A 24,143-nucleotide genomic window follows, 5' to 3' on the forward strand; every position below is an offset into this window, starting at 1 on the left:
AAATATCACCTACGTAAAATTTGTAAGCCAAACAAATAAATAATTTTTTGCAAATCCCTAAGAATTTGTATCTTAAAAAGAAAATTATAGACTTAACAAAAGCGTGATACTCAGATTCTCTCTCTTCCATGGCGAGGAGGCGAAAAACTGGACCGAAGCTTGCAAAACCAGTCGTTGCATCGTAGCTCCCTTCATCCAATGGAGAAGATAATGAGCAACAACGATCTGTGATAGAAGATATTGAAGGCTTGGGGATTACAGAAGAACAAGATCATGATGTTAGGGATTTGGGCGATGATTCGAAGGAGGGTTGCGAGTTAGACAAGGACCATGATAAAATGACTTGGGCTACAGAGGTTGAGGAGCAATCTTTCCAGGAATCAGCCAAGGAAACCTGGGCTAAATTTCGGGAAACACTTCCATCACATGGTTGTACAAAGCTTCATTATTTGGAACCTTTTCAGAAGGATGGTCAGATAATTGCGAAATTGGATATGGAGGAGATTGAAGTGGAAGCTTCATTCTGGAAATCTGCTTTGATATGTGTGGTGATTGGTGCTAATCCACCTCTGGCAGTTTTTGAAGGGTTTATCAAACGAATTTGGGGTAAGCTTGGCATTGTGAGTGTTGCCCGAATGAATGTTGGTTTTACTATGGTGAAATTCAGAGATGAAGCAACGCGTGATATGATTTTGGAGTCAGGTGTGGTGCATTTTGATAAGAAACCAGTTGTTCTTCGTCCATGGACTACTGATATAGAATCCTTGAAGTCCATTAAATCAGTGCCTGTGTGGATCCGGTTACCTCATCTAGGAATGAAATACTGGGGAGTGAATTGTTTGAGTGCTCTTGTTAGCACAATAGGTAAGCCTATAATGATTGACAAAATAACCAAGGATCGGTCAATGATAAAATTTGCTTGTATCTTAGTTGAGATGGAGATAGCTAATACTCTTCTGAAATTCATTAGCTATTTCAATGAGAAGGGTCAAATTATAGAACAACTTATAGACTATGAATGGTTGCTAACAAAATGTACTAATTGTAAGGAATTGGGACACTCAGTAACATCGTGTAAGTATGTCTCTGAAGCTGTTTGTAGGCAGAAAGAATTGAAGCATAAGGAAGAAAAACCTGGCAATCCGAATGCAGGACAACCTGAGGTAGAGAAGCCTGTCCACCTGAATTATGAGCATCCTGAGGCTGAGAAACCTGTAAGTCTGATTGCTTCTGGTTCAGTTCATCAGATAAATGCTACTCAATTAGCTGTTATTCAGCCATACACTAATCCTGTAGAGGCTCATTGGATTTCTCCGAAAACTACTAGAGTTAAGAGGCAAGGAGTCCAGACTTTAACTAAGCAGATCATGAACCAGTTTAGTGTACTCCAAGAGTGTCAGAAACCAGCATCTACATTCCCAACCACACCAGACAAGTATGGTGTAACGACCCAAATTCCCTAATAAGGTTTAGGACCTTGATTAGGAGGCCGGGAGGGCCATAATTGATTTATTGTGCTATTATATGATTATATGCATGATTATGTGGGTCATATTATTATATGATGATAAAGGCATGCATGGGGCTATATACTCTGCTGTGAGGGTAATATGGTAATTTGGCTCATTGAGAGCGTAATTGCATACTTGTGTATATATTGGTAAGCTAAAGTTGAGACCACATTATTATGTGGATATATCTGTGATCTGCGACTTGAGACGATCCTAGTGAGCAAATTAGCGAAAAAGTCATGGCGGGGATTTATACCCGGCTCGGGGTGAGCCTAGGGGTATAAACGGGAATTCAGTGAGCATATTGGAGTCTATTTTTTTTAACATCGAGGAATATATTTGGAGATTAGTTAGGTATCGGGAATTAAGTGGTAAATATTTAAGACACTTGAGGAATTAGTGGGAATCGGGAGCAATGACTAAAATGCCCTTAGAATGTTTAAAGGTTTAGTTATTATTGGGAGGGCAAGGTGGTCATTTGGCTTACTTAAGGTTAGGCTATGTTCTGCTTTTTTATGTTAGTGGAGGTTGTAGATAAACTTAGAAACTTAAGGAAAAGAAAAGAAGAAGGAAAGAAAGGAAAACAGAACACTTAGAGTTATCTCACTCTCTCTCATTCGGCTGGGGCATCTCTTCACCATTTCTTGTGGGTTTTGGAGCTGGAATTCTAGAGCAAGCTCAGGATGGAGCTTGGGGCTAGGGACTTTGGTGAAGCTTGAAGAACTAGCAGAATTAAGCCAGTCAATTGAGGTAAGTTTTAAGGTTTTCTGATGTGAATTTCTGGGTTTTAAGGAGATAGTTTTTAAGTTTGAGTTTTGGATGGAATAAAGGGATATGAACCTGAGGAGTTGAAGGGCTTGAAGCTGGTTGGATGCTAGAACGATTCTACAGCTGAGGTAAGGATTAATTTGAAGTTTGATGATTGAATTTGAGAGTTTTCATGGCTGGTTTTGAGTTTGTGGGTTTGAAATTTCAGAAGTTGGAATTGGGATTTTGGTGAGTCTTAGGCTGGATTTTTGGTTGGGTTGTGTTGTCTAAATCATTATAATGTTGTTATTATTAATTGGTTTTGAGTTGGGGGCTTTAGGATGGTTTTAGGTGAGGTTTAGAGATTGAAAATGGTGGTTTTTTTCTGGGTTCGAAGGGTCGGGCCGCGGCATGGTTCTTGGTGAGCCGCGGCCCTTCGATGTTGTGGCATGCTGAGGAAGGAGGGCGGGCCGCGGCATGGTCCAAGCAATGCCGCGGCCCTTACCTGTTTTTGTGCCCATGGAGGGTTCTGTCAGGGGCCATGCCGCGGCATGGATGGCCCATGCCGCGGCGCTTAAGGGATTTTGGGATTTTGAGAATTTAGGCTTGGGAATTTAACCTAGGGTGCTCGGGGTTGAGTCTTTTACCATATTTGGTGAAGTTCAATGTTTCGAGGACTAGAACTTGGTTTAGAAGCTCATTTAAGATTGTTAATGGTAACCTTTATCTTGGTTGTGACTAGGTGCTAAGCTAGGGCTCGGGGATCGGATCGCGCTCAAGGAACATCGCTTATAACTAGCTCGTTTGAAAGCCAAAGGTAAGAAAGCTGCACCTGATTATGTGGCTAGGTTGGGACTAAGTGTTCCCTATGTTTGTATGCATTGTTATGTGAATGTGATTAACCATGTGGACACGATGGGACTAAGAGCTCCCTATATTTGTATATCATGTCATGAGATGGTATTATTATGCCATGGGACATGCGATAACCGGCCTAAGAGTGTCGGAATCAATACTTGCGCACAGGGCGCGGCTCAGCCACTGGTAGCTGAGGCAGCTTATCTATCACTGAGCTCGGTTAAGCTGGCCGGAGTCGGTGAGTATTACACTGGGGGCGGCCCAAGAGAGCCGAAGACAGTGTGCTAAATAGAGGGTGCGACTAAGGGCGCTAACCCTGAATATCATGTGATGATGTGATAATCTGTTGATTATGATCGTGAGTATTGTGCTTTGAACATGATTTGTTGGCTGTTTGGATGACAAACTATGAATCTGTTGTATGTTATCACTGATTAGATAAATGTTATGAAATGTTGAATTCCTGGTTGTGCATTGTGGGATATTTGATAAATGATGTTGATCTTGCTATATTATCATACTTTCTTGCTGGGCCTTGGCTCACGGGTGCTACGTGGTGCAGGTAAAAGCAAGGGTAGGCTGAGTCAACCATGAGTTGGAGAGCTCTGGGGGCGAGGTGTACATTGTCAGCTGCTCGGCCGCCACGGTCGAGGGATTGTACAGGGACGGAAACCTAAAATGTGTCTTTTGCCATTAGAGTGGCCTGAATTATTTTGTGACTCTAGAAATTTGCTGTAATTAAGTCATCTAAACCCTGTTTCAAGTTTCTATGTATTAAACCGTCATTTTAAATGAAAACAGCCTGTTTGTGACCAAAATCTTTTATTCTTAATCTGTTGACGATGTTGAATTCACGCTTTGTTTAAATGACTTGATTAGCAAGTCTTGCACTATTTTAAAACACACAGTGTAACGGTCTTGGTTATCCAGGGCGTTACAACTTGGTATCAGAGCCATCTGGGTTTATGGGTTCCTGAAGATTAGCTGGACATGTACACTCGCCGCTAAAGACAAGCTCGACTCAAGGGTTTGTAGTGGAATACATTAAATTGTATGCTTAAGTGCTTGAGTAAAACATGGGTGTATTAATTTGTATGATTAATAGGGAGCATGAGATACTGATAGGGCCTGGCCCTTGACTGCTGTGTGATGCTATTAAGGCATGCTGTTTAGCATTGCTCTTGCATGTGGATGAATACATGGATAATGATGATATATGGATTGCAGGTTATTATATGTTTAAATTGAACTTATATGATATACATGCTTCTTGGCATGGAGGGCATAAAAGGTATGAACGCATCTAGTGGTAAAGGAATTTGATAATTTATGTATAATATGGGTGTTTGATATGCTTTATGTGAGTTTGATTGTTATGATTATTTGGATTTGCCCTTGGGATGGTTTTGGGTATAAACGTCAGGGCTGAGAAATTTAGTTGGTGAAGACAGATTAATTCAGGGTGTATGTATTGAGAATGGTCAATTGGATTCAGTTTTGGTTTTGGTAAGGATAGAAGATGACAGTTGGGGGTTGGACTCCTCCACCTGCCCTTAAGATTCGCAGCAGATGTTTGCTGATATATGAGTCAGGCTGTGAGGTCTGATAGAATGGATTGGATGGATGAAAAAGGCAAGTTACTGAGGAGGAACAAACAAGAATTATTGTACGGAAGTCTTATTCTCTAGTTTTGAGGAAGGTTTGGGTTTGTTCAGGAATCAATTAATGAATGAGTGTGGCTAATCCTGTTCTTAGTAACATGAGAAGGATAAATTAGGACAAAGTAGCCATACTAGGTAGTTGTGGCAAAAGGGTGTCGAAAGTGGCAAGATAACGGTGGTATGTATTGCCAAGTTTGGTGGGTTGGTCGATCCACTTTGGGTTATGGTAAAAATGGATGAAGTCGGAGATGATAAGTCATTTGCGAGTTAAACTCTGAGATGGTTGTCTGTGCTTGGGCAGTAGAGAGAGGGCCTCATTATCTAAGATGAAAAGAATACAGGTGATGATATTTTCATTCGTGGAAATGTAGTAAGTGTGGCTACTCGGTGATTGGAAGAATGAGAACCTTTGGTGGTTTTATGGCTCCTGGTTTGGACAGGAAAGGGGTTCAGTGTACAGGTTGGTCATTGAGGCAAGGAAGACTGGGATACTATACTCATTTAAAGCCCAAGGTTAGTTTTTCAGAAGTGACCAGTGGATTGTATAGCCTTTGCTTTGGTTGGGAAAAAGAGCTGAAAGGATTTGGTGTTGTGCATTTATTAGGAAGGATTCAGATGGGTATTTGTTGAGGAAAGTTAATATGTTATATAAGGGACAACCCTGGACAGTCATGAGTATCTCTTGAAGTATATTGATTGGACTGAATGGGAATTAAATTAGTCAATAGGAATGTAGATGAGAATGCAGTTTTCGGGCACAACTTGGAACTTGGGTATGGAAGGAGTTGGTATCGGGGACGCAATGAGGGATGATATTAGGTTGGCTTAAGGAATTATTGAGTCACCTGGAGAAGTATGCGACTTATAAGTGAATTGGGTAGAGTATTGTGTCGTGGGACTTGTAGATGTTGCCTGTTAGGGATGAAGAGTTTAAATGCCTCGTTACAAGACAGGACAATGTCTTCAGGAATTGATTATCGATCTGGTTATTACTAGATAAGGATCAAGGAAAGAGACATCTCAGGAATTATTACTTGTACCGAGAGGGGTGTGATGTATTAACAGTAAGGATTCCTAATCGCTTGGTACTTCAATAACATGGGCAAGTCTGACAGACAGAGAATAGAGAAATGACATGGATGGGTTGTATTCAGATTCACTGGTAATAGGGTAAACCACTCCCCAACTAGAGGTAGAACATGAACGACTACTATACTGATGATATCGCGACTGAAGCAGCAGGGTCAGATGTAAGGCTTCAGAAGGTATTAACTTCGTTCTTCAAAGGTATTCAAGATTCAGCTACAGGAAGAGAAGAGATTTGATTGGAAGCACACTAAGATCAATGAACATATCAGCTACTACTTGGAGTATCCTCGAAGACAGTCATAACGTAAGGTTATTGAGTATGAAGAGTTCGTCAAGTATGGGGAACAGTGATGGGTTGTAAGAAAGGAGCAGTAACTCTTGAGTTTAAAAGGGGAGATCCCCACAGTGGTTAATATTGGTACCTGGAGTGGGAAATATGTTGCAAGGGAAAGGTTAGAACTTTAGCTAGTATGATGAATACTACTTGAATTGTATCAGTGGAGCAAGACAGACTGGATTAGTTTGTGGGATTCCATATGAGTATCCAAGAAATTTGTCAAGAAGTACGTCTGCGTAAAGAGATGGAATGGTGATGAGATTGGTGTCAGTGATAGAATTAAATCTAAGACGCTATATTGAATGATTTAACAAAGCGGTGAGAGTTAAGGTCTCAATGGTTAAGTAGGATGACGTTCCTCAGGAAGGATCTTTGATCTGGTTAATACCAGATAGAGATCAGGAATAGTTAAGGATCTTTGATCTGGTTTTTACCAGCTAAAGATCGGGTGCAGTTAGGGATCTCTGACCTGGTTATTACCAGTTGGAGATCAGGGAAGAAGATAGGTAGGAGGTTGCTATTACATTAGATAATGGCACTAAGGATGCTGAGTTATGTGTTGAGAGTTTGGTCAATGTCAAACTGTTTTGTGAAATAGGGGGAAAGAGTATCCAAAGATTATCTGAATTGGACTTGTAATTGTCTTGATCGACGGCACAGTGATGTATTCTGGTTAGAACTTTGTTAAGGTTGAAGAATGCCTTGGAAGTAAGAGTTTCCCTAGGCAAGCATGATGGTACATGTAGTTGGGTTGAGTTCCACGTCTTTGTACAGATTAGAAACGGTTGCTATGTTGCTTTGACACCTCAAGACAGGATGAAGTGATGGTCTATGCATGATGTTGGTTAAAGGATCCGACTAGAACTAGGGTGGAGTTTCTAGTAGGCTTAATAGTCAGTGGATACTTGGAATTATTATTGTATACAGGAACAAGAACGACAGTTAAGGAAATCCCAGATAAAAGGAATTAAAGGCAAGTCTTGATTGAGTTAGCTAAGGATTCTACAGTGTTACGTATAAGTTTATCGTGATATAAGGACCAAATCTGGACTCTGGTGGACACCGAAATTACATGGAAATTCTGGATGAATCTCATACTACTCTCTTGGTCTTCTCGCCCAGACATTATGAAAAGGTATAATAATTTGAAGGTTTTGTATTGGAGGCCTAGGTAGAGAGGAATATAATGAATGAGGAACAAAATTCTTAACCTGATAGCAGTTCGTGATAGGCATCGCAGCCTTTGAGTATGCTATAATGAGAATAAGGAAATATCGTGATAGGTATCGCAGAGAGACTGCCAAGACGGTTGGGTCATCATGGATCAGCATCTGGGGAGAACTTGCTTTTATCAGTAAGGATAATTTAAACAGCTGACCAGTATTCAGAACTTCGAGCGAGATGGGTGGTAAGCCTCCATGGAATTCAGAGTTAATTTCATTGAACAAGGACTTTATCTTACTCTCAGGTCTTGGGAGGATTAAGAAAGGCGATGAACAGATAATCGGAATCTGATGAGTTTTATTATTTACAGACTAATGGTAAATCAAAGAGAAAGGGAGTTATCCAGTTATTGGAAGAACACTTGATAAAATGGAATATAAGAAGGATTGTATATCATCCCTTCGTTGGAATGAGATAAGTGATATGTTGTATTTGGATCTGGAGGTAGATCAGGGGATCATTGAGATTATTAAAAGATTAGAGCATGGGTTGGAGAAACCCATGTGTTGATTGATAAGGATCTACAGATAAAGATGAAGATAATCCATGTGGAGTGACCGGTTCAATCATGGGATTGAAAGAATGAGATTCTGGGGAATAAGATTGTACCTCGAGTTAAGGTAACACACTAGAAATGGTAGGGTCAAGGAATGACCGGGATAGCTGGAATCAGTTGTGTGGAAGTGGTGTTCCGGGCAGTTCAGATAAAATTTTGAGGACGAAATTTCTGTAAGGAGGGGATAGTTGTAACGACCCAAATTCCCTAATAAGGTTTAGGACCTTGATTAGGAGGTCGGGAGGGCCATAATTGATTTATTGTGCTATTATATGATTATATGCATGATTATGTGGGTCATATTATTATATGATGATAAAGGCATGCATGGGGCTATATACTCTGCTGTGAGGGTAATATGGTAATTTGGCTCATTGAGAGCGTAATTGCATACTTGTGTATATATTGGTAAGCTAAAGTTGAGACCACATTATTATGTGGATATATCTGTGATCTGCGACTTGAGACGATCCTAGTGAGCAAATTAGCGAAAAAGTCATGGCGGGGATTTATACCCGGCTCGGGGTGAGCCTAGGGGTATAAACGGGAATTCAGTGAGCATATTGGAGTCTATTTTTTTTAACATCGAGGAATATATTTGGAGATTAGTTAGGTATCGGGAATTAAGTGGTAAATATTTAAGACACTTGAGGAATTAGTGGGAATCGGGAGCAATGACTAAAATGCCCTTAGAATGTTTAAAGGTTTAGTTATTATTGGGAGGGCAAGGTGGTCATTTGGCTTACTTAAGGTTAGGCTATGTTCTGCTTTTTTATGTTAGTGGAGGTTGTAGATAAACTTAGAAACTTAAGGAAAAGAAAAGAAGAAGGAAAGAAAGGAAAACAGAACACTTAGAGTTATCTCACTCTCTCTCATTCGGCTGGGGCATCTCTTCACCATTTCTTGTGGGTTTTGGAGCTGGAATTCTAGAGCAAGCTCAGGATGGAGCTTGGGGCTAGGGACTTTGGTGAAGCTTGAAGAACTAGCAGAATTAAGCCAGTCAATTGAGGTAAGTTTTAAGGTTTTCTGATGTGAATTTCTGGGTTTTAAGGAGATAGTTTTTAAGTTTGAGTTTTGGATGGAATAAAGGGATATGAACCTGAGGAGTTGAAGGGCTTGAAGCTGGTTGGATGCTAGAACGATTCTACAGCTGAGGTAAGGATTAATTTGAAGTTTGATGGTTGAATTTGAGAGTTTTCATGGCTGGTTTTGAGTTTGTGGGTTTGAAATTTCAGAAGTTGGAATTGGGATTTTGGTGAGTCTTAGGCTGGATTTTTGGTTGGGTTGTGTTGTCTAAATCATTATAATGTTGTTATTATTAATTGGTTTTGAGTTGGGGGCTTTAGGATGGTTTTAGGTGAGGTTTAGAGATTGAAAATGGTGGTTTTTTTCTGGGTTCGAAGGGTCGGGCCGCGGCATGGTTCTTGGTGAGCCGCGGCCCTTCGATGTTGTGGCATGCTGAGGAAGGAGGGCGGGCCGCGGCATGGTCCAAGCAATGCCGCGGCCCTTACCTGTTTTTGTGCCCATGGAGGGTTCTGTCAGGGGCCATGCCGCGGCATGGATGGCCCATGCCGCGGCGCTTAAGGGATTTTGTGATTTTGAGAATTTAGGCTTGGGAATTTAACCTAGGGTGCTCGGGGTTGAGTCTTTTACCATATTTGGTGAAGTTCAATGTTTCGAGGACTAGAACTTGGTTTAGAAGCTCATTTAAGATTGTTAATGGTAACCTTTATCTTGGTTGTGACTAGGTGCTAAGCTAGGGCTCGGGGATCGGATCGCGCTCAAGGAACATCGCTTATAACTAGCTCGTTTGAAAGACAAAGGTAAGAAAGCTGCACCTGATTATGTGGCTAGGTTGGGACTAAGTGTTCCCTATGTTTGTATGCATTGTTATGTGAATGTGATTAACCATGTGGACACGATGGGACTAAGAGCTCCCTATATTTGTATATCATGTCATGAGATGGTATTATTATGCCATGGGACATGCGATAACCGGCCTAAGAGTGTCGGAATCAATACTTGCGCACAGGGCGCGGCTCAGCCACTGGTAGCTGAGGCAGCTTATCTATCACTGAGCTCGGTTAAGCTGGCCGGAGTCGGTGAGTATTACACTGGGGGCGGCCCAAGAGAGCCGAAGACAGTGTGCTAAATAGAGGGTGCGACTAAGGGCGCTAACCCTGAATATCATGTGATGATGTGATAATCTGTTGATTATGATCGTGAGTATTGTGCTTTGAACATGATTTGTTGGCTGTTTGGATGACAAACTATGAATCTGTTGTATGTTATCACTGATTAGATAAATGTTATGAAATGTTGAATTCCTGGTTGTGCATTGTGGGATATTTGATAAATGATGTTGATCTTGCTATATTATCATACTTTCTTGCTGGGCCTTGGCTCACGGGTGCTACGTGGTGCAGGTAAAAGCAAGGGTAGGCTGAGTCAACCATGAGTTGGAGAGCTCTGGGGGCGAGGTGTACATTGTCAGCTGCTCGGCCGCCACGGTCGAGGGATTGTACAGGGACGGAAACCTAAAATGTGTCTTTTGCCATTAGAGTGGCCTGAATTATTTTGTGACTCTAGAAATTTGCTGTAATTAAGTCATCTAAACCCTGTTTCAAGTTTCTATGTATTAAACCGTCATTTTAAATGAAAACAGCCTGTTTGTGACCAAAATCTTTTATTCTTAATCTGTTGACGATGTTGAATTCACGCTTTGTTTAAATGACTTGATTAGCAAGTCTTGCACTATTTTAAAACACACAGTGTAACGGTCTTGGTTATCCAAGGCGTTACATATGGATTGCACCAACATAATGAGTTGGAATGTTAGAGGGCTGAATAAGCTGAATAAACAGAAGATGGTTCTTGATGTTTGTAGGTTGAATAAAGTTGGGATTGGGGCTCTTCTTGAAACTAAAATCAAGGGAGCGAAAATAAAAGAAGTTATGAGTTCTACTTTTTTGGTTGGGAGTATTACAGTTGTGATTCATTGGAGAGTAGAATTTTATTGATTTGGAATGCTAAGTTGGTGCATATTGATGTGATCCAGGACAGTGCCCAATTCTTACACTGTCAAGTTAGATTATACAATAAACCTAGTTTTTGTCTTACAATTGTTTATGGCTCTAATAGTTTGGAGACTAGGAGAACTTTATGGAATGATTTGTCCCATTTGCATTGGCCTCTTAAACCTTGGATTATACTTGGGGATTTTAATGTTGTTTTTGCTCCGAATGATAGAATGGGAGGCAGACCTATCACAGTGAAAGAAATGGAGGATGCTAGACAGTGGCTTGATCTTGGTTTAGTTGAGGAAATGAAGATTATGGGGTCATTTTACACTTGGTCTAATAATCAAGAAGGAGGGGCTCGTATTTTTTCCAAGTTGGATAGGGTTTTTGTTAATGAAGCTTGGCTGGAAGAATACCCTTTAGTCTTTGCTTGTTCTCAATGGGAGGTTGGTCAGATCATTCTTTTATTATGATAAAACATCTTCCTGCTCTAAGGGTTGGGGTGAAGCCATTTCAATTTTACAACATGTGGATATCTCATCCTCAATTTAGGGAAACAGTTTTAGCTAACTGGTCGAAAAAGTTAATGTATAATGGCAGAGGTTTAGAGCAAATCAGCTGGAAACTTACACGTCTTAAGCATGTCTTGAAGGTGTTTAACTAGAAGGTAATGGGGGATGTAGCTTGTAACTATGAGAGAAGCAAAAGATTATATCAACAGGCCCATTCTAACTGCTTTGCTGATCCATCCAATAGTAGGTTGTGTCATGAGGATCGTGAAGCTTTTCTGGATTTTAAGAGGCAGGAGCGATTGTATGCTAGTTTCCTCTACCAAAAGAGCAAAATAGACTGGTTACGCTTTGGGGATGACAACTCTTCGTTTTTTAATGCTAGTTTAAAGAAGAGGAAGTTAGCTAATAGGATTGTGTCCTATGTTTCTGATGAAGGGCATGTTGTGGATGATTATACTAAAGTTACTAGTCACTTTCTACAGCATTTTAAGAGTTTTCTGGGTACAGCTAGCCAAGCTACGGGTATGTTCAAGCTATTGGTTATGGTTCGGTGTTGAGTAGTGAAGCCCAGCTGAGTTTGATCAAGCCGTTCACTGTCCTTGAGGTTAAAGCAGCTATGTTTAGTATCCATTCTCTTAAAATCCCAGGTCCGGATGGGTATGGGGCGGGATTTTTCAAAGCATTATGGAAGGATATTGGCAAGGAAATTGCATTCGCTGTCCTTGAGTTTTTTGACTTAGCTTGCATTCCTCAGTCCATAAACAATACGCTCATATCTCTAATCCCGAAAGTGGATCAACCAGTAAATGCTACTGATTTTAGACCTATTGCTGGTTGCAATACTATATACAAATGCATATCCAAAATGTTGTGCAATAGGCTAAAATCTGTTCTTCCTTCATTGATTAGTCAGAATCAGGGGGCTTTTATCAAGCATCACTCTCTTCCTCATAATGTGCTTATTCTTCAAGACTTACTTAAAGGATACACTAGGAAAAATATTTCCCCTCGGTGTCTTATGAAGATTGATATTAGCAAGGCGTATGACTCAATTGACTGAGATTTTTTGGAAAACCTCCTTCAGGCTTTTTGTTTTCCGATGAGATTTATTAGGTGGGTCATGGTTTGCCTTAGGGGGTCATCCTATTCTTTAATGATGAATGGTAGTATTCAAGGTCATTTTCAAGGAGCTAAAGGTCTTAGACAAGGAGACCCAATATCGCCTTTATTGTTTGTTATGGTGATAGATTATCTTACTCTTTTGCTATTAAAGGCTACTATGGAGAAAGATTTCAGGTTTCATCCTTTATGTAAGTCTTTAAAGCTTGTTAGTCTTTGTTTTGTTGATGATCTCCTCTTGTTTTGCAAAGCCAACTCGAGGTCAGTCATGATAATTTAGAAAGTGTTTATTGATTTCACGAAGACCTCGGGCCTCTCTATTAATCACAGCAAATCTAGAATATATATTGGAGGGCTTACTACCGGGGATAAAGTTCCTCTTCTGCAGTGTTCTAATTTGCTTGAAGGGCAATTCCCTTTGAAATATTTGGGTGTCCCGTTGAGACCTACTAAATGGAGGGCTATTGACTGTGATGTTATCCTTAAGAAAATGAGAATTCAACTGAATGGTTGGGTTAGTCGCCATTTATCTTATGCTGGTCGGGTCCAGTTAGTTCACTCTGTTTTATTGGGGATTTGGTCATATTGGATGAATATTTTTCTGTTACCTCAGAGTGTAATCAGAGCTATAGATTGTCTTTGTAGGAACTTTCTTTGGGGTGAGAAGGTTAACAGAAGCAAGCTTCATCTTATCTCTTGGGAGCATGTCTGTCAGCTAAAATGTTTTGGTGGATTGGGTTTCAGGGAGAGTTCTTCTTGGAATAAAATTATGTTGGCTAAATTCATCTGGGTTGTTTCCTCCAAGCAGGACTTGCTTTGGGTTAAATGGGTTAATTGTATTTACTTAAAAGGAGTTTCAATATGGGATTATCTGTTAAAGCAAGATACCAGCTGGTATTGGAGGAAAATCATCAAATTCTGTCATGTTGTGTAGAGCTGATTTGGAGGCTGCTGTTGGGAATGGAAAGCTTCAGCTGGGAAAGCTTTATTCTATTGTGTTTCCTGGCATTTTGGTGCATTATGAGAAGGTTGTTTGGTGTAGGCTCTCAGTTCCTAAGCACAATTTTATCCTTTGGCTTGCTGTGAACCAGAAACTCCTCACAAGGGATTGGCTTCATCACTGTCATGTTCCTCTCAACTCTTTAAGTTGCCCGGTTTGTTATCAAGAAGATGAAAGTCATTCTCATCTCTTTTTTGAGTGTGCTTTCTCTAGAAAAGTTTTGCAATCTGTTCAAGGGTGGTTGCGGGGGGCTTCCTGGCCAGTTCAGTATGCTACTTGGATTCAATGGTTGTCCTTGCCTCGTACAGGTTGGTGTTCGATGGTGGCTAATGCAGCTACTGTGTACCTCATCTGGCTGAATCGAAACCGGTGCTGGGTTGAGAAGAGTTGTTTGCCTATGTATAAGATTGATAACTTGATCAGGTTTTCAGTTAAAGCTAGAGTGTAAAACTTAATAGGTCGTCATTGTACTATTAGAGAAAGACAAATGATAAAATTTGTCAATGATTTGTAACTTGTTAGTCTTTTGAGGTGGTTTTACCAGGCTTTGTTAGTTGTATCATGTTAGTTGATCAATAAAATTTTCCTTTTGATCAAAAAAGAATTTGTATCTTTTTTTCTTATTAAAAATTCTCATAAATGGGATCTATTGATAGTAGTTTCATTATACTTTTGATTTTTGATTTTTTGACAATAGACAGTATACTTTTAGTATTTTATACTATATAAATTAGTATATTATTATTTTATACGATAATAATATTTTTGAGAAAAAATTAAATAAATATTAAAAACTTTGTGAAATTATATTTTGGTAAAAAAAATTACACATAATTAAACAAGTTCGGTCTTTTCGGAAAAATAAAATAAAATAGATCACCCTTAATAGTTCTATTTTTTTTTTTCTTTCTAAACTACTCAAGGGAATTGATCCTTAAAATCATATCAAAGATAAAATAATTATAAGGTTCAACAGTATGATTTATAGATCCGGCATCACGAAATTATGATCAACGGGTAACTTTTTTCTTTTTTAATGTCTGAAATGTAGTTTTAAAATTGAAAATGTCGACTTCAAAAAAAAAAATATATATATATAGTGAAAGAGTGCAGAACACGCGCGTAGAAAGTGCAATGCAACCCCAAAAAAATAAAATGAAAACGGGAATGAAGGCTAAATCGCAGCGTAGAATGTGGAAAAGACGCGCTTTAAGCAACGTGAAGTTCCGTACGTAGAAATAAAGCGAGGAGTAATAATCACTACTCGGAGGAAATGTACATCTCTGCGTGAGTCCCGTCAATTGGTTCTCAATAAGGACCTTTTCTTCTTCTTCATCTCCCCATAGCTAATATCATTGTATACTAATCTCTCTCTCTCTCGTTTCGCCATGGATGAACACTACGACGTTATCGTTCTCGGAACTGGTCTCAAAGAATGCATCCTCAGTGGCCTTCTCTCTGTTCATGGTCTCAAAGTACTGTATCGGATCTAAATTTCTATTGATTAGTTAGTTTCTTTTGTTGATTACTTGATTTGATCATTCTATTTGCGTGTTTATAGTACTTTCAACAATTTTATATTGAATCCATTAATTTATGTCAGCTTTCTCTCACTGAATTGATCCATTTTGATTCTTGGTTACAAATTAGGATAGTTACTAAAATGTCTAAACCATGTAAACATTGAAAAAGAGTTCATTTCAACCATTATTTCTTTTTTAATCTACAATGAGTTTTTGAGCATGCATTTTGTTACAAATTGTAATTACAGGATCAAATCAATTGTCCAATTTTTCTGTTACCACATCATTTAAAAATTTGAAACTACTTAAGTAGCATACGTATATATATATATATATATTTATATTATTAAAGTTTGAAATGTGATGTAGTGGCATAGACTTATAGCATATTTTGATTATTATTATTTAGAAGTAAACTTTAACATACTTTTCTAAATTGGTATTTTGGGTCACTAGTTTTCACCTTGTATTTCATGGGAACAGGTATTGCATATGGACAGAAATGACTATTATGGAGGGGAGTCTACCTCACTCAATCTTACTCAGGTTACTTTTTCTCATAAACATATATATATATATATGTATATATTCAAAGTGTGTGAGTGGCAAGGAGTCCCCATAATTGTATCTTAAAAATTTATACATATGTTCTTTTCCCCAATTTTCTAAAAGTTTTAGCTTGGTTTTGTACAGCTATGGAAGCGTTTCAAGGGCAATGGTACAATTGCAGAACATCTAGGCTCGAGCAAGGAGTATAATGTTGATATGATACCCAAGGTATGTATATTTCAACTTCATCAAATAAAAAATTAATAAGATTGGTTATTATGATTTTATTAATTAACGCATATAACAAGATACAAGACAGATATGACTATGGTAGAAAGCTCATCCTTCTATTCTATTTTCTTTATCTAGTTCATGATGGCAAATGGTGCTCTGGTTCGTGTTCTCATCCACACAAATGTCACCAAGTACTTAAACTTCAAGGCTGTGGATGGTAGCTTTGTCTACAACAAAGGAAAGGTATATAGTATTTTAAAATATGAACTTTAAGATCTATTAGTGAAAACAGTAAAAGTAACTGTAAATTTTGTTTTATTAGATATATAAAGTTCCAGCCACTGATGTGGAAGCTCTGAAATCTCTATTAATGGGACTGTTTGAGAAACGCCGAGCAAGAAAGTTCTTCATTTATGTTCAAGACTATGAAGAAAATGACCCAAAATCCCATGAAGGGCTAGATTTGAACAAAGTTACTGCTAGAGAGCTTATCATGTATACTTCTTTACCCTTTTGCATTATTAGTTATATATGATTCAATACATGCATAACTATTTTTTATTTTATGAACTATCATGTCTTTCATGACAATGACCTACTATAGTCTGCTCACTTTTACCATCAGCCTGCACTCATGCATGTTTAATTATAAGATGCTTTTTCATGTAATAATATTCCATTTATGGAATCTGTTGAGTGTTGCTACAAGGTACCTAACACCCCACATGAAGTGATATGTTACGTGGGTTGGTGGTGTGCTATTTACTAAATTATAATTAGTGGAATCTGATTTTAAATTCAACCACACATTATGTCATGTAGTGTTCATTGCTAGGCACCTTAAGATATTTAACTATACTAGTTTTGTGAATTCTTTCCATGTTGCTTTAGGAAGTATGGATTGGAAGATGATACAATAGACTTCATTGGTCATGCCTTGGCTCTTCATATTGATGATTCTTATTTAGATGAGCCAGCCATGGAATTCGTACAGAAAATGAAGGTGCTTTTTAACTTTGTTCTTTCTCATACAACCAATCTAAGCAGTTAAGTTCAGAATAATCCAATAATGATGATTAATGATCTTATAGTATACATTATACTTTCTTCTGTAAAGCTCTATGCAGAGTCTCTGGCACGATTTCAAGGAGGGTCTCCTTATATATATCCAGTGTATGGATTGGGAGAGTTGCCTCAGGTTCGTTTCCATCTTAATATACTGTGTACTTATAGAGCTAAACTTAGTTGATAACCTGTCACTGCCATTGGCAGGCATTTGCTCGTTTAAGTGCAGTTTATGGTGGAACTTACATGCTCAACAAGCCAGAATGCAAGGTAATAAAGTCTATCATGTTTCCAGTATTTATTAAAGAGTTGCTATAAAACATTTTAAGGCGTTTGACATTACGTGACATAGCATGTTATGTATGGTTGATGGTGCCCAACATTACTTATTAAATTATAGGTTTCGGTTTTAAATTCAACTACACATAAATTTATATGTGATGTGGTGTTGGATACTTTAATTTACCTTATAGCATTATTCTTATCAAAATAAATATTGCTATAGGATACCATATGGTGCCAACACCACGTGATGCAACATATGATTATTGGTGCAGTTTAATATCGAATCTCATATATTTTATTTTAAATTGGGTATCGCTAAGGGACACCAATGGTGTCCAACATTACAAGGAGGTGACATACCGCTATTGGTGTAATCCAATATTGGGTCCCACACATTTTAATTTAATAAATATTATAGGGTAACGCTAGCAACACTCTTTTAAATTTGAATATGTAGGACCGAATATTAAATTGCACCAATAACCATTTGCTGTATCGTGTTGGGTACCTTAATTACAATATTGCAACACTATTAAAAAGGTCTTCTTAGTGCTTTAATGGAGGTGCTCAGTGTCATAGTCTTGCTTCACTCCAGTGATGGTGCCAGCTCTTTGCCTGGTTTTGACAATTTATGTTTTGTATTTAGGTAGAGTTTGATAGTGATGGGAAAGCAATCGGAGTCACCTCAGAGGGAGAAACAGCTAAATGCAATAAAGTCGTGTGTGATCCATCATATCTACCTGATAAGGTATCAACTTGTGTACTGATCATATATAAGTGATAAACATACTGTTGAACCAGTAGGAACATCAATCTTCATCTGCATAATACCAAAAATTATATCCTTAAGAACTCTTGTATATATTCAACAGGTTGTGAAGGTTGGAAAAGTTGCTCGTGCTGTATGTATAATGAGCCATCCTATTCCAGATACCATGGATTCTCACTCTGCCCAGGTTATTCTGCCTCAGAAGCAACTCGGTCGTAAATCCGATATGTATGTCAACTATTCTTTTCTTGATTGTTTATGTTTCCTCTCTAACAGTGCATAATGCACTAATAACCCTTCTTCATATGCTAGTAGAGTCAAACAGTTGCATTGTGGCGTGTTTTCTGAACTGAACCCTTCTAATTTGTTGGTTTAGATTCTGTGTCTAAAGCATTACTGCTATTAGAAAGGAAATTTGTTAGTTATAAATTTTAATTCATAGGTTATAGACTTTCACATGTGTAAGTCTTGCTTTCATAAAAAGATATTTTATAGCGAGGAAGTTTTGTCAAAGGTGATAATTTGAGTCTTGAGCATGTTAGGTGGTCTTTTGTGAACTCTACCTTTTCACCATTATATATCAATGTGTGCTCTTTCTTTTTTAATTTGGTTATGGTGCAGGTACCTATTCTGTTGCTCTTATACTCACAATGTGGCTGCAAAAGGGAAATACATTGCTTTTGTTTCGACCGAGGCAGAGACTGACAACCCAGAAGTAGAATTGAAACCCGGGGTTGACCTACTTGGACCTGTGGATGAGATATTTTATTACACCTACGACAGATTCAAACCCACTAACAATCCTGAAGCTGACAACTGCTTCATATCAACTGTAAGTGGACTTGGATATATACTCTTCTTTTCTTCCCAACACTTAACTTTTATTTTGCAAGAGGGTTAGACTTAGATCGAGTGGTTAGATATATAGTTTGTTTGCTCTATTGAAGATCAACACCTCAGTAGCAAGTTCATTTACTACTATAAATAGCACTAGGTAGTTTCATTGTAATATTATCTGAAGAAGAAAAAAAATGGTGCAAAGAATAAAACAAAGGGTATTAAGATATAGTTTCTTTATTAGCCTTCTTTGAGAGAGTAAGTGTTAAGTCTAATTTCTAATAGACTAAAGTTGTAAGTGTTTTATTTGAAGTGTTATTTTCCTTTTGTAAATTTTGGGTCTTATTACAATTTGAGAAGGGAAAGGCCACTAGGACTATGATTGAGATCTTAAAATCAATTGGTGTTAAGTGGAGTAAACATTTCCTTTATAAAAATATTGTTGTTCTTATATATTTTCCATGTGATACTTTTTTCACATTTAATATGCCGCTCACGTTTGGGCCTGAAAGTGTGGACATTATAAATGACGTTAGATACAACTTGACCAAACGTGAATATTTGATAGAATGTCACAAGGCCGACTCAAGAAATTTGTGGGATTATAGGACATCACAAGGTTGGTTGGGAAATTTGTGGGTGTACACGCCATTTGAAACAGGTCATAGAATCCAATATGAATCGACCTATATTGGAAAGGTCCCAAACTGAGGTTAAGAGTAGAGTACAGCGGAAGTCGAAACTGCTATTTGAGGGGGGAAAGACCGCTAGGACTAGGATTGAAGTTCCATCTTAAAATCAATTAGTGTTAAGTGGAATAATCATTTCCTTTATAAGAATATTGTTGTTCCTATATATTTTACATGTGAGACTTGTTTCACATTTAATAGGTCTTGATATAAAAATATCATTTATTAATAGAAGTAATTTTCTCTTCTATTGTTCATGTGTTGTTGTGCTGCTCTTGCAAATATGAGACTATATTAAGCATTGTTGTCACACAGTCATGCTTGAGAAGTGCCTTTTAAGAAAATCCTTTTTGTTCCTCCTTAGATTGATTATTTGGTATCTCATTTTTCTGCACCTTGTTTGTGGTAACTTATTTAATTATGGTTGTTCCCAACACTTGAGCTCCCTATATTTAAGTAGCTCAAACTGTTTAACTAATTGAATGGTCGAATTCTTCCAGAGCTATGATGCAACTACGCACTTCGAGTCCACAGTAAAAGATGTTCTTGCCATCTACAGCAAGATTACTGGAAAGGTAATCTTTTAGTACCCAATATTATTCTATTTTGTTGATAAAAGGAAGTAAAAAAAATGACAATAGAGAAAATTTTACATGCAAGAAATTAAATCTGCAATCATGGAATATTAACTAAACAAAGATAGACTCACGTTTCTATCTGGTAACTAGAATATTTAATTTGCAATCAACATGGATATATGTAGCCATAACCGTATAACCCTGGAGATTCAATAGCAAACTTAGATTTTGCATAACTTATCAAATATAACAATGACACTTACTAATGGTAAGAAATAGAAAGAAGAGAATAATTCTATGAGGAAAAAGAAGATTTGGATAGGGTTACTGTATAACATTTGAATTTACTAATCGATTGTTTCATACATGTTTTGGTTAGCTATCTTTCATACTGAAAATGATACTCATTATGATGTCCAAAGTTTAAGTACTAATATTTTTTTAATGTTGTTGTCCTACTTGGATTGGAAATAATAATAATGGCTTGCTCGATGTCAAATCATTTATGTTTTTTTTTCTTGTTTATTTTGAGTTTCCTAGATCATTCTTAATTTTTGTCTTCATTTGATGAATCAGGAGCTTGATCTATCTGTGGATTTAAGTGCTGCAAGTGCTGCTGCTGAAGAATAATTGGACATTTGCTAATATTTTATTAATTGAGAAAAGTCTCAATTTCTTTCTATTTATTTCATTGATCCATTTTTTTTTCTTTCTAAAATTGGAATAAAATGATCTTTACACTCATAGATTAGTGCGAAGATAGGATTTTACTTTTTTGTTTTGTACGACGAGGGACTTCCTGTCTACGGATACGGAATCAGGCTTATTATCTTTCTATTCATTTGTGTGGATCTTTATATTCATTAAATAATTGATTTTAAATAATCACAAACACTCCACTTAACAATGGGAGGATAAATTAATGAATTTCTTAAGGGAATTTTTACACGTGTACCGCATTAATTAAAATATTTACAATAATTACGTGGACAATTATATTTACAATTGTACTTTTGTTTTACACCGTACATAAATATAGTTTGTTTTCTCTCCTTTCTCAATTTTGAGCACTGTACCATTTTCACCTTTTTTTTTTATGGTTTCTTTATTTCTCTTTTTTCTTTTTAACTTCAAAAATTGTTTCAGGTCACACCGCTAGTCGGTTGGGCCCAAGAATAGTACCATCATGACTTACTCTTCAAATTTATCATTTTGATGTGTGTAGCATATGTTTTTTACCGTTGCCAGAGAAAATGACCAGTATAAAAGGCAACATTTTAATTTATTTTTTATATTTTGTTAACAAAACAGTAACTAAACTTTAAACTTAAACAAAATTTATGTTCTTATTTTACATGTAAAAGATACCATATGGTGTTCTAAACAATTTTAAAGTTGTTTTAGAAACATTTCAAGTAACTTTTTTAAAATAGATTCTTTAAGAAATTATTTGGTAATTTTTAAATAGAACATAAGAATAATTTTTTCGGTAACTCACTAAGCTTGTTGGTTACTTTAAATTTGTGACATACTAAAAAATTTAGTTATATATCAAAAAATAACCAATTGGTATCTTAAACGATTTTAAAAGCAATAGAAATGTAGCTTATAAAAGTAACTATGCAGTATACTAAATAATATCATTTTCTAATAAGCTATATTCATTATAACTTGGAAATATAGGAGTAATTTTTTATACTATATGATAACTTATTAATTTCTAAAATAGACTTGAAGTTAATGCAAAAATATCTTAAATAATAAGACATGTAAATTACATGAGTGACTAAAAAAGTCTACTAAAAGTTACCGTGTAGTATACTAAATTAATTTTCATTAATAAACTATATAGTAACTTATTATACTATATGTCAACTCATTAGTTTCTGAAATAATCTTGAAGGTTACCAAAATGTATCTTAAATAATAAAATACCATAATATAACATAAAAATAACTAATTGATATATTAAGATGTCTATAAGTGAGTTTTGGAGATAACCAAAAGATAATGAAATAATATGATCTAAAAATAAAACTTTTAATAAAAAAAAAAGTTACCAATTGGTATCTTATCGGTATTGTAAGCAACCAAAATGTAACCTTTTACAACCCAGAAAAAAAATACGGAAACCGGGATTTCCCAAAAAAATTTCAAAATCTGGTATGCTATGCTGGCGTGGAATCGATATTTGTGTAAATAATTTGGTTGAAAGTATTTTTGTAAATACTTCAGATTCTAGGTATATAATTGTAAAATTCTCTTTATTAAAACTTACCTAGCATAAAAAGGAGATTTTATACCAATGTAGAAAAATTTGGTTTTAGGGATGATTTTCATTCTTTATCTTATGATGTTGCATTGGCCATTGGGTTAATGTTGATTTAATATAATGAAATTATTTTTCAGAGATATAAATAAATAAACCCTCAGCAACAAAAATAGCATGGGTTAATAATCTACTTATATATTTGTGAGAGTGGACTCAAGTATTTAATGTGAGAATAATGTATAATAATTTCTTAAAATAGTGAAAATAAAGAGATGATTTATAGTGGTTCGACCCAAAAATTATAACCTATGTTCATTGAGTCATTTTTATTAATGTACGAACTTTGAACCAACAAGCACGGTTACACAATACGATTTTTGTTCTTGAGGTGGTTAAAAATATAATGAAGTGAAACAATTGTTCTTGGCAGGGTGAATAGACTCCAACACTTTTCTCGTTTACATTGTGGTATTTATAGTTGAAAATATAAGTGGAAATGACGATGGAAAGTGGTATCCCATTCCAACAAATTCTCGAAAATGCTTTAGATCTTTGTACCCACCAAATGGAGTAATGGAGTTTGTTTACGTCTATTTCGGCTAAGTGTACTTAAAGTGGCAACCCTACTAACACTTCAAGTTGGTGATGATTCCCATCTGATGAGTTTCAGCTTCGTGAGGGTCAGCTTGAGCAAAGTAGGTGAGGTGCCTTAGCGAGGTCCAAAAAATTCTTGGGAGAGGCACCTCCCCCGGTTCCCACCTTAGTTTGTTCTGTATTGTATATGTTTGTAACCTCGCTTGCCACGTTATATGCAATGTCATTGAGCCAAAATTGGGTATTACATTTGCCCCCAAGTTAAGATTCATGTAAGCATAAGACTGACTTAAAATAACCCTCACCTAGTAGTGGATACTTATAATTTTTTTGGACCTCCCCCAAAAATTGGCACTTGGAAATTCTTGGGACCTTCCCCAAGATTGACACTTAGAAATTTTTTGGCCCTCCCCCAAAAATCGACACTTAAAAAAAAAATTGGGATATTTTGACCTCAATGCCGATTTAGGGATTTTGTTGAATCTTTTGGGTTTAACCTTTGGATCATTTAGACTGGGAATTGGGTTCACCAATCAATAGGATGTGTGGATAACTATGCTTGCCAATCTCAAGGTAAAAGCAGTTGGGTCTTGGGTAAGTGCTACTTTACCAAAAGTGTGGAGGATGAAGGTATCTTCCACAGAAGCTTTGCATGAAACAATTTTGGATTCATTATAGGGGGGTTTGCCAAATAGTTAAGGCCTTCAGGGATGGTTATACAGTAACCTTGAATCACCTTGTCAAGTCATACTCCATCCATTATTCGACCTTGCTTAGTTAGAGGCGTGTGCAATTTGCCGAGTGGGAGGTGGAAATACTTGCCCAGTTAAAGGGAGAGTATCACCTCACTAGGTAGGTGTATGTAAATGGCCTCGTTTTTTTGAACTTCAACCCCAACGTTTAGAGGGCCTCACTGAGTGGAAGGTGGAGGCTCTCTCCGAGTAGAATGTTGGTCTTGCCAAACAATGGGCCTCGCCTTTTAGGAGACTCGATAAGGTTTTATGGAGTACTTTTCCATTTTTGGCCCAACCTTCCAGGTTCCTTTTACTTTGAGAGTGCCTCGTGGAAGCCTTGTAGCTTGTAGTTACAATGAGGCTCATTTCATTTATGCCTT

The 24,143-nt window shown here is 37.1% G+C and overlaps 2 protein-coding genes across 2 annotated transcripts; both read left to right on the forward strand.

Annotated features, from left to right (window-relative positions):
* The first annotated feature begins 338 nt into the window (after positions 1-338).
* On the forward strand, positions 339-11,642 carry LOC133792462 (uncharacterized). The gene is made up of 3 exons (XM_062230370.1): positions 339-1,435; positions 10,972-11,449; positions 11,604-11,642. The coding sequence occupies exons 1-3, from the start codon at positions 339-341 to the stop codon at positions 11,640-11,642; spliced, it is 1,614 nt and encodes a 537-aa protein (XP_062086354.1).
* A 3,280-nt stretch (positions 11,643-14,922) lies between these two features.
* Positions 14,923-21,040, forward strand: LOC133790044 (guanosine nucleotide diphosphate dissociation inhibitor At5g09550). The gene is made up of 13 exons (XM_062227644.1): positions 14,923-15,109; positions 15,641-15,703; positions 15,851-15,934; positions 16,076-16,183; positions 16,263-16,435; positions 16,832-16,943; positions 17,058-17,138; positions 17,213-17,275; positions 17,937-18,038; positions 18,163-18,287; positions 18,681-18,891; positions 20,086-20,160; positions 20,740-21,040. The coding sequence occupies exons 1-13, from the start codon at positions 15,023-15,025 to the stop codon at positions 20,791-20,793; spliced, it is 1,338 nt and encodes a 445-aa protein (XP_062083628.1). The 5' UTR covers positions 14,923-15,022; the 3' UTR covers positions 20,794-21,040.
* The last annotated feature ends 3,103 nt before the right edge of the window (positions 21,041-24,143 follow it).

Source organism: Humulus lupulus, chromosome 7, assembly GCF_963169125.1.
Source record: "Humulus lupulus chromosome 7, drHumLupu1.1, whole genome shotgun sequence".
Taxonomy (NCBI): domain Eukaryota; kingdom Viridiplantae; phylum Streptophyta; class Magnoliopsida; order Rosales; family Cannabaceae; genus Humulus; species Humulus lupulus.

Excerpts from the sequence above, each read along its gene's own strand:
- LOC133792462 (XM_062230370.1), top strand. The coding sequence starts at position 339 with ATGACTTGGGCTACAGAGGTTGAGGAGCAATCTTTCCAGGAATCAGCC. Across the intron at positions 1,436-10,971 it reads TTCCCAACCACACCAGACAA|TTGTGATTCATTGGAGAGTA; the intron begins GTATGGTGTAAC and ends GGAGTATTACAG. Across the intron at positions 11,450-11,603 it reads TTGCTTGTTCTCAATGGGAG|AGGTTTAGAGCAAATCAGCT; the intron begins GTTGGTCAGATC and ends GTATAATGGCAG.
- LOC133790044 (XM_062227644.1), top strand. The coding sequence starts at position 15,023 with ATGGATGAACACTACGACGTTATCGTTCTCGGAACTGGTCTCAAAGAA. Across the intron at positions 16,944-17,057 it reads AATTCGTACAGAAAATGAAG|CTCTATGCAGAGTCTCTGGC; the intron begins GTGCTTTTTAAC and ends TCTTCTGTAAAG. Across the intron at positions 18,039-18,162 it reads CATCATATCTACCTGATAAG|GTTGTGAAGGTTGGAAAAGT; the intron begins GTATCAACTTGT and ends TATATTCAACAG.